Below are 16,881 nucleotides of genomic sequence, written 5' to 3'. Positions count from 1 at the left end.
GGAAGGTTTTATGAGTAGGGGCAGGAATTTTTTGTGCCACAAATCACACTCTTCTCTAACCATTCTGAAAATGATTTTGAGATTCAGAATGTGAATATGACCGATACTGAAGCATTACAAGCAGGAGTGTCAATCAGAAACGTAAACTACTCCTTACCAGTAGTGATTGCTACACCAGTGCAAATCTGAGTCAAGCAGCTAGCAGGCAGCACCTTCGACACTTCCAACCCGAGCTCCCTGTAACACACATCAACTGCAAGGAGCCGGCTTGACTTGAAGACTTGCAAACTGACTTTGCCTCCTTGAAGATTCTGGATAACTGATTAAAGGGTCCTAATTTATTTTGCACTGGGAAAGGGAACACAGAACTAGACAAGCATGAAAACTTCCTAATTAAATTATAATTAGTGATTAATAGAACAAGACCTAAAACAATTACTTATGATGGATAATGTAAAACTTAAAAGCACATATGAATCATGTTCCATAGATGTGATCAACTATGCATTAAGAACAGGTCAGAATACCATGTTTTTCATGAGCTCAGTGAACTCAAGATGAACTGAACACCCTGGGTATGTTCTCATCGGAGCAGTGTGTGTAAAAACATGTGTAGAGACAAATACTTTCAGAGACTTTCCTTCCATGATGGGAATGTTGGGACTTCCCGTGGGAAACAGAGGGACAGTCAATTCACAGTGCGAAGCACCGGAATTAGCTCAGAGTGTAATATGAGCTCTTCCGTTTGTTCCTGTCCAGGAAGTGTTAGCTCTCTACACTGCTGGAGTTTGAAGAGAGCAGTCATGTTTTTTGTAATGCTGCAAAGACAGAAAAAAAGGCAGGTAAATACATTTCTGTCTATCTATTTCCCCTGCCAGGGGGCAGGGAAGGGGGTGGGTGTTCTTCTCACGTTTGAGAAGAATCGCCTATCGAGACCTCGCCTGGATATTGATAGATAGATAGATAGATAGATAGATAGATAGATAGATAGATAGATTCTTTATTGTCATTACACAAGTGCAACATTGCACAAGTGCAACGAAATTGGATGCCATCCCTTAAAAACAACAAAAGCAACACAACAACAACAACCAAACAAACCACATTCCAGCCACACCCACACCCATCAAACTCCCAGGTCACACTATCGAGTTACTGCATTTAAGAAGGCCACAGCTCTTGGATAGAAACTATTTTTCAGTCTATTTGTCCTTGACTTGATGTTTCTGTATCTCCTGCCAGAAGGCAGTAGTACAAACAGACTGTGTCCCGGGTGAGATGCATCCTGCAGGATATTATTTGCTTTCCTAAGACAACGGGAACCGTACAGTTCTTCCAAAGATGGGAGGGGATGACCAATAATCCTTTGGGCTGTGGTTATGACCTTCTGGAGCACCTTCCTCTTCCTAGCTGTACAGCTGGAGAACCAGGCACAAATACAGTATGTGAGAATGCTCTCTATGGAGCCTCGGTAGAAGGACACCAGCAGTCTCTCACTCAGATTGTTCTTCTTTAAAAGTCTGAGGAAATAAATTCTCTGCTGGGCCTTCTTCACCAGAGCAGTGGTATTTGCGCTCCAAGTCATGCCCTGATCGATAAGGTAAAGGTAAAGGTACCCCTGCCCGTACGGGCCAGTCTTGCCAGACTCTGGGGTTGTGCGCCCATCTCACTTAAGAGGCCAGGGGCCAGCGCTGTCCGAAGACACTTCCGGGTCACGTGGCCAGCGTGACATCGCTGCTCTGGCGAGCCAGAGCTGCACACGGAAACGCCGTTTACCTTCCCGCTAGAAAGCGGTCCCTATTTATCTACTTGCACCCGAGGGTGCTTTCGAACTGCTAGGTTGGCAGGCGCTGGGACCGAGCAACGGGAGCGCACCCCGCCGCGGGGATTCGAACCGCCGACCTTTCGATCGGCAAGCCCTAGGTGCTGAGGCTTTTACCCACAGCGCCACCCGCGTCCCACCGCCCTGATCGATAGTCACTCCCAAAAACCTGAATTCCGCCACCCTCTCCACCCGTTCCCCGTTGATATACAAGGGCTGAATGTCCGCCTTTTTTTTCCTGTAATCCACCACCAATTCCTTGGTCTTAGTCGTATTAAGAGCCAGATTGTTCTCTCCACACCAAGCACAAAGCCGCTCCACCTCGTCCCGATAGGCGGACTCATCCCCTCCTGAAATGAGCCCCACCACCGTAGTGTCATCAGCAAACTTGATGATTTTGTTGCTGGAATAAATGGCTGTACAATCATACGTATAGAGAGTATAGAGCAGGGAACTCAACACACAACCCTGTGGTGAGCCGGTGTTAAGGCTAAGGGCTGTGGACATATGTGACCCTACTCTAACCCTCTGAGAACGTTCTGACAAAAAGTCCAAAACCCAGAGACAGGTGGAGTTGGAGAGTCCAATCGCCTCTAGCTTGGACACCAGTCTATGGGGGAGGATAGTGTTAAAAGCAGAGCTAAAATCCACAAACAGCAGCCTCACATAACTCCCCGGCTGCTCCAGATAGAACAGAGCAGCATGGAGAGTGGTAGTGATAGCGTCTTCCGTGGATCTATTTGCCCTGTATGCAAACTGGTAGTTGTCAAAAGTTGATGGAAGACAGGAAATAATGTGACGGCGCACCAGTTTCTCAAAACACTTCATGATGATTGGAGTCAGTGCAACTGGTCTGTAGTCGTTCAGACTACTGATTGTGGATTTTTTAGGCAGAGGAACAATAGTTGACGACTTCAGGCAGGGTGGGACAATAGACTGGTGTAAGGACTTGTTGAAGATCTTAGTAAAGACCCTCGCCAGCTGATCCGCACAGCCCTTCAACACCTTTCCCGTGATGCCATCAGGTCCAGCAGCCTTCCTCGGATTCACCATCCTCAATACCTGTCTCACCTCATGCTCCTCTAAAGTGAATGAGGGGCCCCTATGGGCTGGTGGCTGTAATACCGGCGTCTCAGGTGGCTCCTTCTCGAAGCGAGCAAAGAAGAAGTTAAGCTCCTCCGCCAGCAAAGGGTCACCGTCGACAGCACCAAGGTTAGGTTTGTAGTTGGTAATATGCTGAATCCCCTGCCACATCTGTCTTGTGTTGTTACTCCTTAAATTATCCTCAATCCTCTGCCTATAGACCAGTTTTGCCCGTCGAATACCCCTCTTCAAGTTTGCTCTTGCCACACTGTAAAGCTGCACCTCGCCCGACCTAAAAGCCCTGTTCCTTTCCCGCAACAGGCACTGGACCTCTCTATTCATCCAGGGTTTCTGATTGGGGTAAAACCGGATGGATTTATTTACTGTGACAGTGTCTGTGCAGTGATTGATATAGCACAGAACTGCCGCCGTGTGCTCCTCCAGGTCTGAACGATCAAAAATGTCCCAATTGGTTCTCTCAAAACAGTCCTGCAGCTGATGGATGGCACCTTCAGGCCAGATTTTAACAGTCCTTGATATTGTGGGAGCCCGTTTCCTGAGTGGGATATATGCTGGTACCAGGAACAGAGACATATGGTCGGACTGGCCCAAATGTGGCAGCTGTAAAGCCCTATAGCCGTGATTTACATTCGAATAAACTTTGTCCAGTGTCTTGTCCCCTCTTGTGGGACATTTCACATGCTGATAGAGCGTTGGGAGCACTTTTTTAAGTTCAACATGATTAAAGTCTCCCGCAATGATGTGCACAGCTTCAGGATGCTTGTCTTGCTGGCTGCTGATAAGGCTCTGCAGGCATCCCAGCGCCAAGTTGGCATTGGCATCTGGTGGCACGTACACACCAGTTAGCATAACAGCTGTAAACTCCCTAGGGAGATAGGCTGGTCTACATTTAACAGCCACATATTCCAAATCCGGTGAACAGTAACTGCCAACGGTCTTAGAATTATTGGACCAGCATTTGTTCACATATACACACAGCCCCCCTCCTCTGGTTTTTCTGAAGTCCATGCCTCGGTCATGACGATGTACCACACAGCCTTCCAACTGAATAGCCGTGTCTGGTATGGACGGTTGAAGCCATGTCTCAATGACAAATAAAACGCAGCAATCTTTTACAAGACTGTTCTTTGCCGCCAGCAGCCTCAATTCATCCATCTTGTTGGCAAGAGATCTCACATTAGCAAGAAATATGCTAGGGAGTGGTGGTTTAGATGGACTCCTCTGCAATCTTACCAGGACGCCGGCCCGACAACCCCGCCTTTGCCTCCTGTCTCTACGCCGCCTTCGCCTCCTCCCTGGCGGCATAGTAATCCATGGAGAACCCGGTGGCCTGGCTACTCCCACAGGAGCGTTATCTAGGCGAAAATAATCAGCTCTCACAGCTTGTTCACACTGTAACCCGACCTTCAGGAGTTCCTGCCTGCTATAAATCTTTCTTGCCCGGCCAAACATACTCAGAACAAGTAAAAATAAAAAACAAAGAACAAGTAAAAATAAAAAACAAAAGGAGAGCACTAAGCCGCAGCGTCTCTGCGCGCCGCCATCTTCTTTCTTTATTGCTGGGGGATGCAGCCAGGGAGGTCAACAGGGAATCATGCCGGGTGCCTGGGAGAGTTGCCAGTTTCTCCTGATAAAGACTTGATTCCTGACAAATTCATGTTTCCCTTTGAAGAAGCTACAGAGATCTTGCTTGGAAGGAGTTCAGGATGTCCCACTATGCACTTACGCTGGTATCCACAAAACATGCACCGCAAACACACACACACAGCACCTTGAACATGCAAACCACAGTTTTTCAATACATAAGTATCACCACAACTCTAGAAAATTCAACTGGCAGTATCCTTCAATTTAAGTGTCTGGAAAGGAAGCAATTGCTTCAACAAACATTTGTTGAATAAACAGCCACATGCTAAAAGTAATTGTTTATACTTATCTATATACTTATCTATATATTGTCTGATTTTATCCTGTTAGCTTGTATATGGCTCATTTCCACAAGAAGAGAGTGATATAGATCACTTGCTTTCCCTTTACCACATGGTGCCCAATGATGTTCAGTATATGGCGATTATCAGCTTGCTTCAGCATTTTGGATGGAGATGGGTTGGACTATTTTTAATGGATGATTACGGAGGAGCAAATTCTTGCGTGCCCTGGAGCACTTGTTATACCAGCATGGGATCTGTTCAGCCTTCACACAAAGAATGGAAAAGGTAGCTCATTTTGATATGTTGGATAAACTTTATGACATGCTCAAAAGCTATTATGTGGGTCTCACAAATGATAAAGCCAATGCATTCATTGTCTATGGAGATCATTGTCTCTGACTTTGAGCTGGCTGAGATGTGTTATATTTCTACAAGACCCTGAATAGAGAAAAAGAAAGCACATCATTTAGAAAGATGTGGATTGTGACAACACAAATTGATTTTGTATTGTTGAGTTTACAAAAGGCTTGGGGTCTTGATCTCTTTCAAGGTGCCATTTCCTTCACCATTCACTCAAAAGAGCTTCTTGAGTTCCATGAATTTATTCAGATCATCAAACCTTACTGGTATCCAGGCAGTGGTTTTCTCAAGGACTTCTGGGAGCAAGCATCTTCATGTTATTGAAACATGTACAGGGGAGGAGAAGTTAGAGTGTCTTCCTGGACACGTGTTTGAAATGGGCATGACTGGCCACAACTACAATATCTACAATGCTGTCTTTGTTGTAGCTCATGCTTTGCATGCTATTTATTCATACAGATCAAAGCACAGAGCAGGAGACAAAAGGTTTGAACTTCAAGATCTGCAGCCTTGGCAGGTAACATGTTTCAAACAATATATTATTTCAATCAGCTAATTACCCCAAGCCAGAACTTCATGAAATAGCACATTTTTAAAGTGATATAATTTTGTAACTTTTCCATCTGCTATATGAAAATAGCTCATTTTTCATACTTGGTCTGTGTTAGGTGCAGATTCATAAGGAATATTCATAAAGAAGGGAGTAATATAATGCAAATAAAAATATTATTTCAGTCAGCCAGTTACTCCAAGGCCAGACGTCAAGTGATAACATTTTGTGAGTGCCCCCTTTCCTATATATTTTGCATGTACAGAAAATATCTATCTATTGCTGGGTTATAACTTTTCCATTTGATATATGAAAATAGCTGATTGTGAATACTTGGTCTTTATTATATATACTCTCCTTCTTTTTCTTTTTTCTCTTTTTTCTCTTTGAATCAGCTGCATTATTTTCTGCAAGACATTTTATTCAGCAACTCAGCAGGAGAAACAATGTCCTTTAATGAAAAAAGGGAACTGAGAGGTGGATTTGACATCACGAACATGATCACATTCCCAAACAAGTCCTTTCTTCAAATGAAAATTGGGCAAGTTGATCCTATGGCTCTTGAAGGAGAAGCATTCATCATTCATCATTCATCATTCATGTGGCATAGAGATTTTAATCAGGCCTGCATTCTGGAAACCCTTCTGGTCCTCACTGGTCTTATGATGTGTTCTTCAGATGTCGGAAATTCCATTTTTTTAAAAAACCTGTTGTTTCTATCTGATATAGCCAAGGAAAAATGTGTCTGCCTGGCACATTCAAAATTGATACCGGGGGGGGGGATGGAACCATAACATTTTTTTATAACTATATCTTCCATATATATAAAGCAAAGCTTTGGAATATATCAACGAAATTACTACATAGGTGCCCATCCGGTAACATCTTTTTCTATTTTATGGAGACAATAACTAAGTAATAGAACATGTATTGTTTGGGGAGCCCTCATTATGTGTGGCTGACCTGACAAACTTAGTGCCCTACCGGTCATCCACAATCCACAAATGGAAAACTTTGGCACAGGTTTGGTGTGAATTGAACAATTTAGGATTGGGGTTGTCCAGTATTGCACCATGTTGGGCAAGTCAGACAATATTTGGGGGCACCCTAGAATGTGATTTTTTCCCCTGCAAAATGATTGCAAAGTTTGTCATAGGTTTGGAGGGGATCCCAAATAATGTGATTCATAGTTAACGCAGCTGCATACTGCAGCTTTTTATATTAATTTAAACCTTTGTTTGCTGTGTAGTGAACTTCATTCCATGGCGAGTCCCCTCCCCCAAGAGAAATGAAGACACTGGACACATTATTTAAGGTTAATGGGCATAAAAAGGCCACAACTTTATTGATTACAGGAATTGGAAGGTATTGGCCTTAGGCATTGGCTCCTATTGACTACCGGGCATGGAAGGGTTGTCCACAAGCCATGGAAGTCCTATTGAAGTACGCCAACTAAGATCCCACGGGTGTCACCGCTCGGGGTCGTGCCGGGGGCCCTCATCTCCCTAGGTTTTGTACAGGGCAACGCCCCCCGGAGTCCTCTACCAGACTACCCTTTTCATTGGGGGAAGGTGATAGCACTTCCTTCCCCCCTTCATTTGCATAACAATTCCCCCTGCCAATGCCTAACCACCAATACCGAAGAAGTTGTGACGTTTGCTACGAGGTAGGCGAAAAAACCAAAAGACTGGAAGTGCGCCAAGTTGGAAAAATTCCTACCAGGCCACATTCAGCGACCAACTGGAGTCCATAGCAAGGTCAGAGCTAGCTAAGCCTAAAGGGTGGGTGGGATGGGAAAACCGGGCAGCAGGAATGGGGCAAAGAGGGTGGTCCCTGGGCGTGCCGGCCTTAAAAGGGCTAGGCCACGCCTCCCCTGCCTGCCGAGTGGCGGACCGGGTCGCAGGCACACCTGGGGATTCCCTCTTCTCGCGGGGGCTAGAACCAGCCCCCACATGTGTGGGAGGGGGTGGCCCGCAAACCCCCTCCTCTCGAGCTCGGAAGGGGCTTTGCATGGCGAGTCCCCTCCCCAAAAGGAATAAAGACACTGGACACATTTTTTAAGGTTAATGGGCATAAAAGGCCCCAACTTTATTGATTACAGGAATTGGAAGGTATTGGCCTTAGGCATTGGCTCCTATCGACTACCCAGCATGGAGACCGGGAAGGGTTGTCCACAAGCCGTGGAAGTCCTGTTGAAGAATGCCAACTAGGATCCCACAGGTTTGTCATAGGTTGGGGGGGGGATCCCAAATAATGTGATTCATAGTTAATGCAGCTGCATACTGCAGCTTTCTTATATTAAACCTTTGTTTGCTGTGTAGTGAACTTCATTAATAGAAATCAAATAAGCAATTAGTTTTTCTGATCTCCTAAACTGCTTTTCTGCTATGGATAGGTGATTCCCATTTCTCTGTGTAATGACCACTGCCACCCTGGGAATCAGAAGAAAAAGAAAGAAGGGGGAAAGTTTTGCTGCTATGGTTGTGCTCCATGTCCAGAAGGTGAAATTTCAAACATGGATGGTGAGTTATATAGCACTCATCTTTGTCATCCTGTGAGGAAACTGGCAAGGCTAGACTGCAGCATTTGAGGGGATTATTTTAGTGCAACAATGAGTAAGGAGCAACATGAGCTCAGGGACATCAGAGGAAATTGAGTGTTTGATGATTCAGAACAGGCAAAAGAAAACTAAAATCTTCATGAAGTACATGATTAAGCTATGGAATTTGTTCCCTCAAAAGGCAATGATGGGCACAGCTTTTGTTTTTTTAAAAAATAATATTTATTACTTTTCCAACAATTTAAACACCACAAAAAACAAGAACAATACAATACACAAACACCACACAACACCAACACATTAAACTAACAAAACAAAACAAAAACAATCTAAAGCACATCAAATAATTTCAATATCTTATTTCCACGACCTCCTCACACCTCCCTTTTCGTATTCCACTTCTGTTAATTGTTTCAGCAATTCCTTTCCATCTTCCTCTGTTTTCTATCCTATAATTATCTTAGCACATTCTAACCTTATTTTCCCTTTAATACTCTATTAATCTGTTTATACTTAATTCCTTATAACATTTCTACTAAAGCCGTATAACTTCATTCCAACATTTTTCTAACATTCATCTTTAATACTCTATTAATCTATTTATACTTAATTCCTTATAACATTTCTACTAAAGCCATATAGCTTCATTCCAACATTTTCCTAACATTCATTAAATTTACAGTATTTCCATAAATAATCTTTATTTTTTTTTCAGTCTTCTTCCGCCGACTCTTCTCCCTGGTCTCGGAATCTGCCAGTCATTTCCGCCAGTTCTGTATAGTCCATATAGTCGATCAACTTCATCCTGGTGATCTTCTATCCGATGCTCTTGGCTCTTTTCCAAGTCCCTTCTGCAGATCTTCTTCATATTTATACAAAAACTTTACTTTATCTTCTACTGATCTTATTTTTATTTTACTTCCTTTGAAACTGAAGGATAGACCTTGGGGAAACTCCCACCTAAAGATGATTTTGTTCCTTCTCAGCAGGGCAACAATATCTCCGTAGTTAGGCCTAAAATCCAAAAGATATTTTGGGACGTCTTTAAAAATGTCCACTCTTATCTGTTGTACTTCTAGGTTCTTCTGGTAATGCCAACCCAAGATTCTATCTCTCTCTTCTTTAATTCGAAGGGTAATCAAGCAGTCTCTTAATCTATTCTTCTCTTTTTTCCCTCCTCTTCCAAGTCTGAAGGCCCTCACAATTCTAAACTCTTCTTGGCCCAAGTCCAAGTCCCAAAAGTCAGCAGATTCCTGTATGAAAAAATCTTTCAAGCTTTCCTTCTCCAATTCAGGTAGGGCTCTGGTCCTCAAATTCGTCTGTTTTTCTTTAAGTTCAATCATAACAAGCATCAACTTATGTTCATCAAGATGCCTCTGTAGGGCTGGGAGTCTCTCTCTCTCAAGTTGTGTTACTTTACATTCAGCAGCAACGGCTTTCTCCCTGGCTTCCTCAGCAGTCTGCCATATCAAAGTAGATTCCTGTATCAATTTCTGGATAGTTTCTGTATTGGTATTCACCTTTTGTCCCAAATTATTTATACTTTCTGTATTTAAGTCAATTTTAGTAGTTACAGCATCAACTTTCACATTTATCTCGTCTGTTTTCTTGTTAAGCTGTTCCAGTGAATCATTTATCTTATTTAATGCAGCCGCTAAGGCTTCTTCTGTCGACATTCCTCTTGATTTTGAGTGTACTGATACAAAAGCAGCAGCCGAAGAGGCAGAGGGGCCTGATGTTGAGCCTCTCCTGGATTGCTGCCAAGTCCTCCCAAACCTTAATGTTTTTTTCAGCAATTGACTGGTCTGTTTTTTTCCTTTCCATTTGCCATAACATTTAAAAAAATCAAGGTCAGTCCCAGAGTCTCACAGTTCTTTATCTTGCAGCTGGAAATTCCCCTAGCCCAGCTCTTGTAAAGTAACCAGTTTCAAAGGCTTCCACTAGGGGGGAACAGTTTCTATTTATATTAATCAGTAATGTCCTCTTTTAAACACAGTTTCCAACAATCCAAAGTTAGTTTCAATTTTCAGTTACTTTTACTCCTTTTTTAAAAGCAGCCGGAGACCATAGAAACAATGTATTTCTCTTATTTAGCTAGCTGTCAATGAACGTTCTAAACACTGTCATTAAGCATTCCAAAAGACGTCAGTCCTGCTAGCAGCCCGTTTCCAGATTCAGAGCGACAGTATTTTAGCTCTCTTCACTCTCTCCTGCAGGCATACTCAATCCTCAACTCCCCCCCCTCTTCTCCTGCCTCCAAGAGGGGGTTAATGTTCTTTACCAGTGGAAATTTAGTCCTTTACAGTAGGCTTTCCAAGACTTCAGCTTGCAGCCTCATTGCTTCAGTCTATTTACAAAAGGGGAAGGCGGACTTCCTGTATTGAACCTCCCCGTTACGATGCCAAATTAAACTTTTTTAAAAATCCAATTCTCCCGCTTCAGCTCTACTCACGGGTAATTACTCTAAAATCAAATTGTCCACAGGAAAAAGTCAGTGCTCTCCGGCAACAGCTATGCGGCTTCGCTCCATGGAAGAAGCAGACGATTCGAAGCACCGCGCTGCTCACCCCACGTCGCTCCGGACCCCCGAAACCGGGTTTCCCCACGAGTAGGGGAGGCGCAAAAGGTGCCCGCCAAATCCCACGCTCACAGGCTTCTCCCACCTGTGATTTTTTATGGGTCTCCGCCTTCGCCATGGTGGCCAGACCCAGATTCCCATGGGGCAAATTCCTCCTGATCAGAGGAATTACGCCATTACCGGAGGCACCAACCCGGAAGTCGATGGACACAGCTTTTGAAGCCTTCAAAGGAGTATTAGACAAATTCATAGAAAATATTAATGGCTGTGATCTCTGATGGCTTTGCTGTGCCTCCATCACATTTTCTTTGTGGATGCAAAGCAGGAAATCCTGAAATAAAGGCCACATGTAGAACCTTGGTTTTTCTATGAGCTCTTTCAATTGCTCACCCAATAAATGCCACACAATACCAACAATCAGTAGGATATTCAACAATATTGTTGCCATATTGTATTATATTTCTCTCCACCTTAACAGTGTCTGCCTTGAAATCTTGTGTCTCTCTCTTTAAGAGGAATGTAATTTCACTTCTGCAGCCCGCACTCACAGAAAAGACAGAGAGTTAAAAGTAAGATAAAATGTTTGTTCTTAATCACCAGAGCATCCTTATCCATTTATCCATTTATAATCTTTCTTAATCTCAAAAAAATAATATGTCTTCGGTATTATCTTACACTCTGCTATTTATTGTTAGCTAATGTCTCTTCTTGGGCCAGCATTCAGTTGACATTCCTGATGAAAATTAATTGGCAGGCAGGATAATCCAAGTTATAATCTCAAAATATTCCAGTCACAAAAATAGTTGAAAGAAGGGAGGCTCAACTGACATGAGGTTCTGAGAGCTAACCTACAGTGCTATTATGCAGTATCTGGGCATAATGGCGGATTCTCATTGCAAAACTTTATCTGCCTCCAAAAAGTTCTCATAATCAGCTTTCTTCAGAGCATGTGAGGTTAATCTCCCTATCACACAAGGGAGGGTATACTAACAAAGATTTAAGTCTTGGCTGTCAACGGGCGTGTTAATCAGCAAAAATTCCTCCAAGAGTTCAACACGTAAATAATTTTAAATGAACTTTTGTAAACAGTATAAATGAATTATGCATAAACCTTACCCCTTCCTTTTTAACAATAAAATGATGGCAAATCAAAGAGATGCCTTAATTCTTTATTCTTATTAGTTGCTCTCTGTTGTTCAGCTCTGGCCTCAGCATGATAATATAGCATTTCGGGGCAAAGATGCAGCCCAGTAAGCCAGCACTGGAGGCCAAGATGGAGAAGATCTCCACCATCACCATGTACTTCCCTTTGGTACTCAGGTAGGTTGGGACAAAGCACAACCAAACACTGCAAAAGAGCAACATGCTGAAGGTAATGAACTTGGCTTCATTGAAACTGTCAGGTAATTTGCGGGCCAGGAATGCTGACAGGAAGCTGAAGAAAGCCAGGAGGCCCATGTAGCCCAGGACACAGGAAAACAAGGTCACGGACCCTTCGTTACATTGCATAGTGATTTCTTCCATTTGTGAGTGCATGTCTAAATCTGGGAATGGGGGAGAAGTTGCCAACCAGAGAGTACACAGACTTGCTTGAGTCAAAGAGCAGGAAAGGACAATGGAGATGGCCAGTCTTTTCCCCACCCACTTCCTCAGGCTGGATCCTGGCTTGGTGGCCATGAAAGCTACAACTACGGTAATGGTTTTGGCCAGCACACAAGAAACAGCCATGGAGAAGATGATGCCAAAAGCAGGTTGTCTGAGGAAGCAGGCCATTTCCCCTGGTTTGCCAATGAATAGCAAAGAAGATTGAAAGCAGAGCACAAGAGAGATGAGGAGAGTGTAGGTGAGATCTCGGTTGTTGGCTTTGACAATGGGTGTATCTCTGTGCTTCACAAAAGCTAGTAACACTAAGGTTGTGACAATGGAGAAACAAATAGCAATTGAGGCTAAGCTGATCCCTAAGGGTTCTTCATAAGAAAGAAAGCTCATTGTTTTGGAGATACATCCATCTTTGTTCCTGTTTGCATATTGGTCTTCTGGGCATCTGAAACAGTCATCCATATCTGAAAAACAGAAACAGGTCAAATTCTAAACAAAATTCATTTACTTCTTTTGCCTCCCATATGACCGTTTTGGGATTTCAACCTGGACATTTTTAATGCACTGTGGTAAAATGAAAGTGCCCTTTAATTAGCCCACAACTTACGGACATTTGACCTTTGTGCACTTTACACAACTGGAAAGCAAATGAAAAATAATAGAGGAAAGGGAGCTTGTGCCTGGGAAAAACAACTTGGCCAATCCCACCTGCCTCTGAATCCAGTATTTTTTACTATACACAACTCGGGCTTTAGGTGTGATCCCGGAGTTGTAACTCCTGGGTAAGTTGTGGGCTTTCTGTATAACAATTATTCTAATACATTTTATGTGATACTGTGTAGCAGCTATTACAACATCTGCACCTATTTTGTCTGGATGCAGAGACAGTGGATAGTTATTTTCATGATTTTACTTATAAACTGAAGCACAAGCCTTTTTCTGGACAGGGATAGCCTAACTTCTGTCATCTTTCCTTTGGTTATATATAGGTTAGTGAACTGCAATGGGTTATAGATGGGCCACCTCTGAAGATGGTTTAGAAACTTCAGCTTGGGCAGAATTCTGTGGCCATGTTGCTGTTCTAGGCAAGACAGTGTGAACATGAAACTCACTCTGGCCTGACTGCACTAGGTCCCCATCAGTTTTTGGGCAAAGTTCTGGTTTTGACATATAAGGCCTTAAAATGCCCCAGGATGAAATCCTCCCAGGACTGCCTCTCCTCATATGAACTGTACCAGAATTTCCTATTGCCATCTGAGGCTCTTCTCTTATCTCCTCAACAAGAGATCTGGAGAATGGCAATCCCAAAAAATTGACCTTTGGTGTGGTGGCTGCCCATTTGTGGAATGCTCTCCCTTGGGAGGCTCCTGTCAGAATATCATTATATATCTTTAGGTTCAAGGCATATGTTTACTTTGACCACCAAGCCTTTTGGCTTTTAACTATATGTGGCCTTTTAGAAGTGGGTGAAATGTTTTCAATGTATTTCTCTTTCCTCTTGGCTTTATTGTTTATATCAGGGTTGGCCCAAGAGATTTTGGCACTTGAAGCAGACCCCAAATGGCAACAAAAAAAAGAGTGGAAGTAAAACTCACATGGATATTTTCTACCCATGTGCATTCTGCTTCCTGAGGCAGTCACCTCACCTTTCCTCATGGGTAGGTTGGCCTTGAATTAAAATCCATACTGGGATCTGCTGCTCTGCTGGACCTTACTGGTGGACCTTCATATTTCCTCATGGGTCAGCCAGCCCTAGTCTATTTGGTCATAAATCACAATGTAAAGTGATTACAAAATTTAATAACTGAATAACCAATAAAACAATGCAAATGCAGGACAGTAAAATTCATTTTTCTGGGAATAAAAGTTATAATTTTGAATTTGTGGTGTCCTGTGCAGATTGGCCAGACATGCATTTCTGGCACATCTTCACTTCACTGTTTCCTATCTAGAACTGTGTATCTGGTTGTCTATTTGCAGGGTGCCCCAATACTTTTTCGCATGTCATGTGTGGCAGAGAGCACTAAGGAGAAAGTGACCCGTCAGACCCAGCATCTACTACTTGTAAACAAATGTTGATTTCATCTCTTAAAAGCAGTAATTTGTCAAACTTACCGTGACCATCATCAGGTGTGTTAACATTTCTCTAAGGACATTTTGATAGTTTTGTTTCAGCCATTTTAATATTTTTTTCTGTTTAGGATATCATAAGGTAGGTGTACAACTACCACAGATCATTTTGTCTATTTTAGAGTTCACACTCAAATCTATATAAAATGTATTGCATGAGGCTTCCTCATTTTTCAAAATGTCCCTGGGAAGATATTGGAAGTCTACAGAGAAACATTCCAGGCAGCATGGTAATTAAAGATAGCAATTAGATCTGAAGAAGCACACTATCCTAATCCTACCCAAAGAAAATAAAACATGATTTCTATGTCACAAACCATTCTGGTCTGAAATCTTCCCTTCTGGACATGGAGCACAATCATAGCAGCAAAATTTCTCCCCTTCCTTCCTTTTCTTCTGATGACCAGGGGAGCAGCAGTCATTACACACAGAAATAGGCAACACCTACCCATCAGGAGGAAAGAAAAGTCAGGTGGGAGAAAATCTCCATTCCTCCCCTCAAAATAATAAAAATAAAAATATATTTAATTTCTTTATTTGTTTTCTTTTTTGCTCATGAACTTGAAAGACTCATCTCAGAAATGGTAAGTATAAACTTGTGCTATAAATGTAGATCATGAATCCCTAAAAAGGTGGATAGGACAACAGCTTTAGATCCATTTCAGTCCGGTTTCCGTCCTGGTTTGGGGACCGAGACAGCTCTGGTTGCCCTAACAGATGATCTCCGTAGACGATTGGATCAAGGCGGGTCAGGACTGGTGATCCTTTTAGATTTGTCAGCAGCATTTGACATGGTCCATCATGATTGTCTGGACCAGCGCCTCACAGACGTGGGGATACAGGGCATAGCCCGTAACTGGCTGTGCTCTTTTATCTCTGGTCGGGGACAGAGGGTGGCACTAGGAAGGGAAATGTCGTCGCGCCACTCCTTGGTGTGTGGAGTGCCGCAGGGCGCAATTCACTCCCCGATGCTTTTTAACATCTTTATGCACCCCCTTGCCCAGATTATCTGGAACTTTGGGTTGTGCTGTCACCAATATGCTGATGACACTCAGCTCTGTCTGCTGATGGATGTCCACACCGACTCAGCCCCGAACACACTGACCAGATGCTTGGAAGCTGTGGCTGGATGGTTTCGTGGGAGCCGATTGAAACTAAATCCTAAAATGAAGACAGAGGTCCTATGGCTGGATCGGGATGGCATGGGGATGAGGGACCAACCCCCTTCTCTTGCGGGGGCCCAATTAGTGCCATTGCCTTCCGTTAAGAGTTTGGGTGTAATCCTTGACACCTCCCTTTCCATGGTGGCGCAGGTTACAGCAACAGCCAAGGCAATATTTTTCCACCTTCACCGCATCAAGCGGTTGGTCCCTTACCTTTCCCGCCCTGACCTGGCCACAGTGATCCATGCGACGGTCATCTCCAGGCGTGACTACTGTAATTCGCTCTATGCGGGGCTGCCCTTGAAGCTGTCCCAGAAACTCCAGCGGGTGCAGAATGCTGCAGCGAGGCTCCTCACGGGGTCTCTGCCATGGGAGCATATTCACCCAGTGCTTTTCAAGCTGCACTGGCTCCCGGTGGAGTACAGGGTCAGATTTAAGGTGCTGCTTTTGACCTTTAAAGCCCTTCACGGCCTAGGACCCTCGTACCTACGGAACCACCTCTCCTGGTATGCCCCACGGAGAGCCTCAAGGTCCATAAATAGCAGCAAGCTAGTCATCCCGGATTAGTTAGATTAGCTTCAACCAGAGCCAGGGCCTTTTCAACTAAAAATTTTGTTTTTAAGTTGTAATCATTCAACTTGTTTTTATTATTGCTTGTAAGCCTCTCTGAGCCTGGCCTTGGCTGGGGAGGGTGGGGTATAAATAAAAATTATTATTATCATTATCATTATTATTATTATTATTATCATCATCATCATCATTGGTACAGCTGGCTTTTTTTTATTACAGACCAGTGTCATTTTCAAAGCCTACTTGGAGATGCAGAAAGTACCTGTCCTAAAAAAATCTCTTAAAAGTGTGTGGGGGGGGGGGAGCTGATCATTGGTTCATCTTGCTGCTTTTGATTACAGACCAGTGTTATTTTCAAAGTCTACTTGGAGATTCAAGGGTTGAACTTGGAACCTTTGCATTTCAACCATTTTGTTTTTCAGATATAGCCTGCAGGGCCCACAAAAATACTTCAGGACCCATACCTGGTTAAAACCCTTGTGCCATGTAATCTTGTCCTCATGAATGATGATTC

At 43.4% G+C, this 16,881-nt stretch overlaps 1 protein-coding gene and 1 gene segment (V, D, J or C); one reads left to right on the top strand and one right to left on the bottom strand.

Moving 5' to 3' along the window:
- LOC310828875 (Ig mu chain C region secreted form-like) overlaps positions 1-16,881 on the top strand; it is a 1,309,992-nt gene that overhangs the window by 719,184 nt on the left and 573,927 nt on the right.
- The window catches only part of LOC310830888 (uncharacterized protein), a gene marked incomplete at its 3' end in the record, with an annotated part of 297,349 nt that overhangs the window by 11,644 nt on the left and 268,824 nt on the right, over positions 1-16,881 (bottom strand). Inside the window, exon 2 of the mRNA XM_083710723.1 lies at positions 2,580-4,477. Within this exon, the coding sequence (XP_083566849.1) occupies positions 2,580-4,378 (1,799 nt within the window). The 5' untranslated portion in view covers positions 4,379-4,477. The remainder of the gene's footprint in view (positions 1-2,579; positions 4,478-16,881) is intronic.

Source organism: Podarcis gaigeae (assembly GCF_964106915.1).
Source record: "Podarcis gaigeae genome assembly, chromosome: 13".
In the NCBI taxonomy this organism is placed as follows: domain Eukaryota; kingdom Metazoa; phylum Chordata; class Lepidosauria; order Squamata; family Lacertidae; genus Podarcis; species Podarcis gaigeae.
Note: the sequence above shows the minus strand (reverse complement) of the source record. Positions and strands in the feature narration are given on the sequence as shown.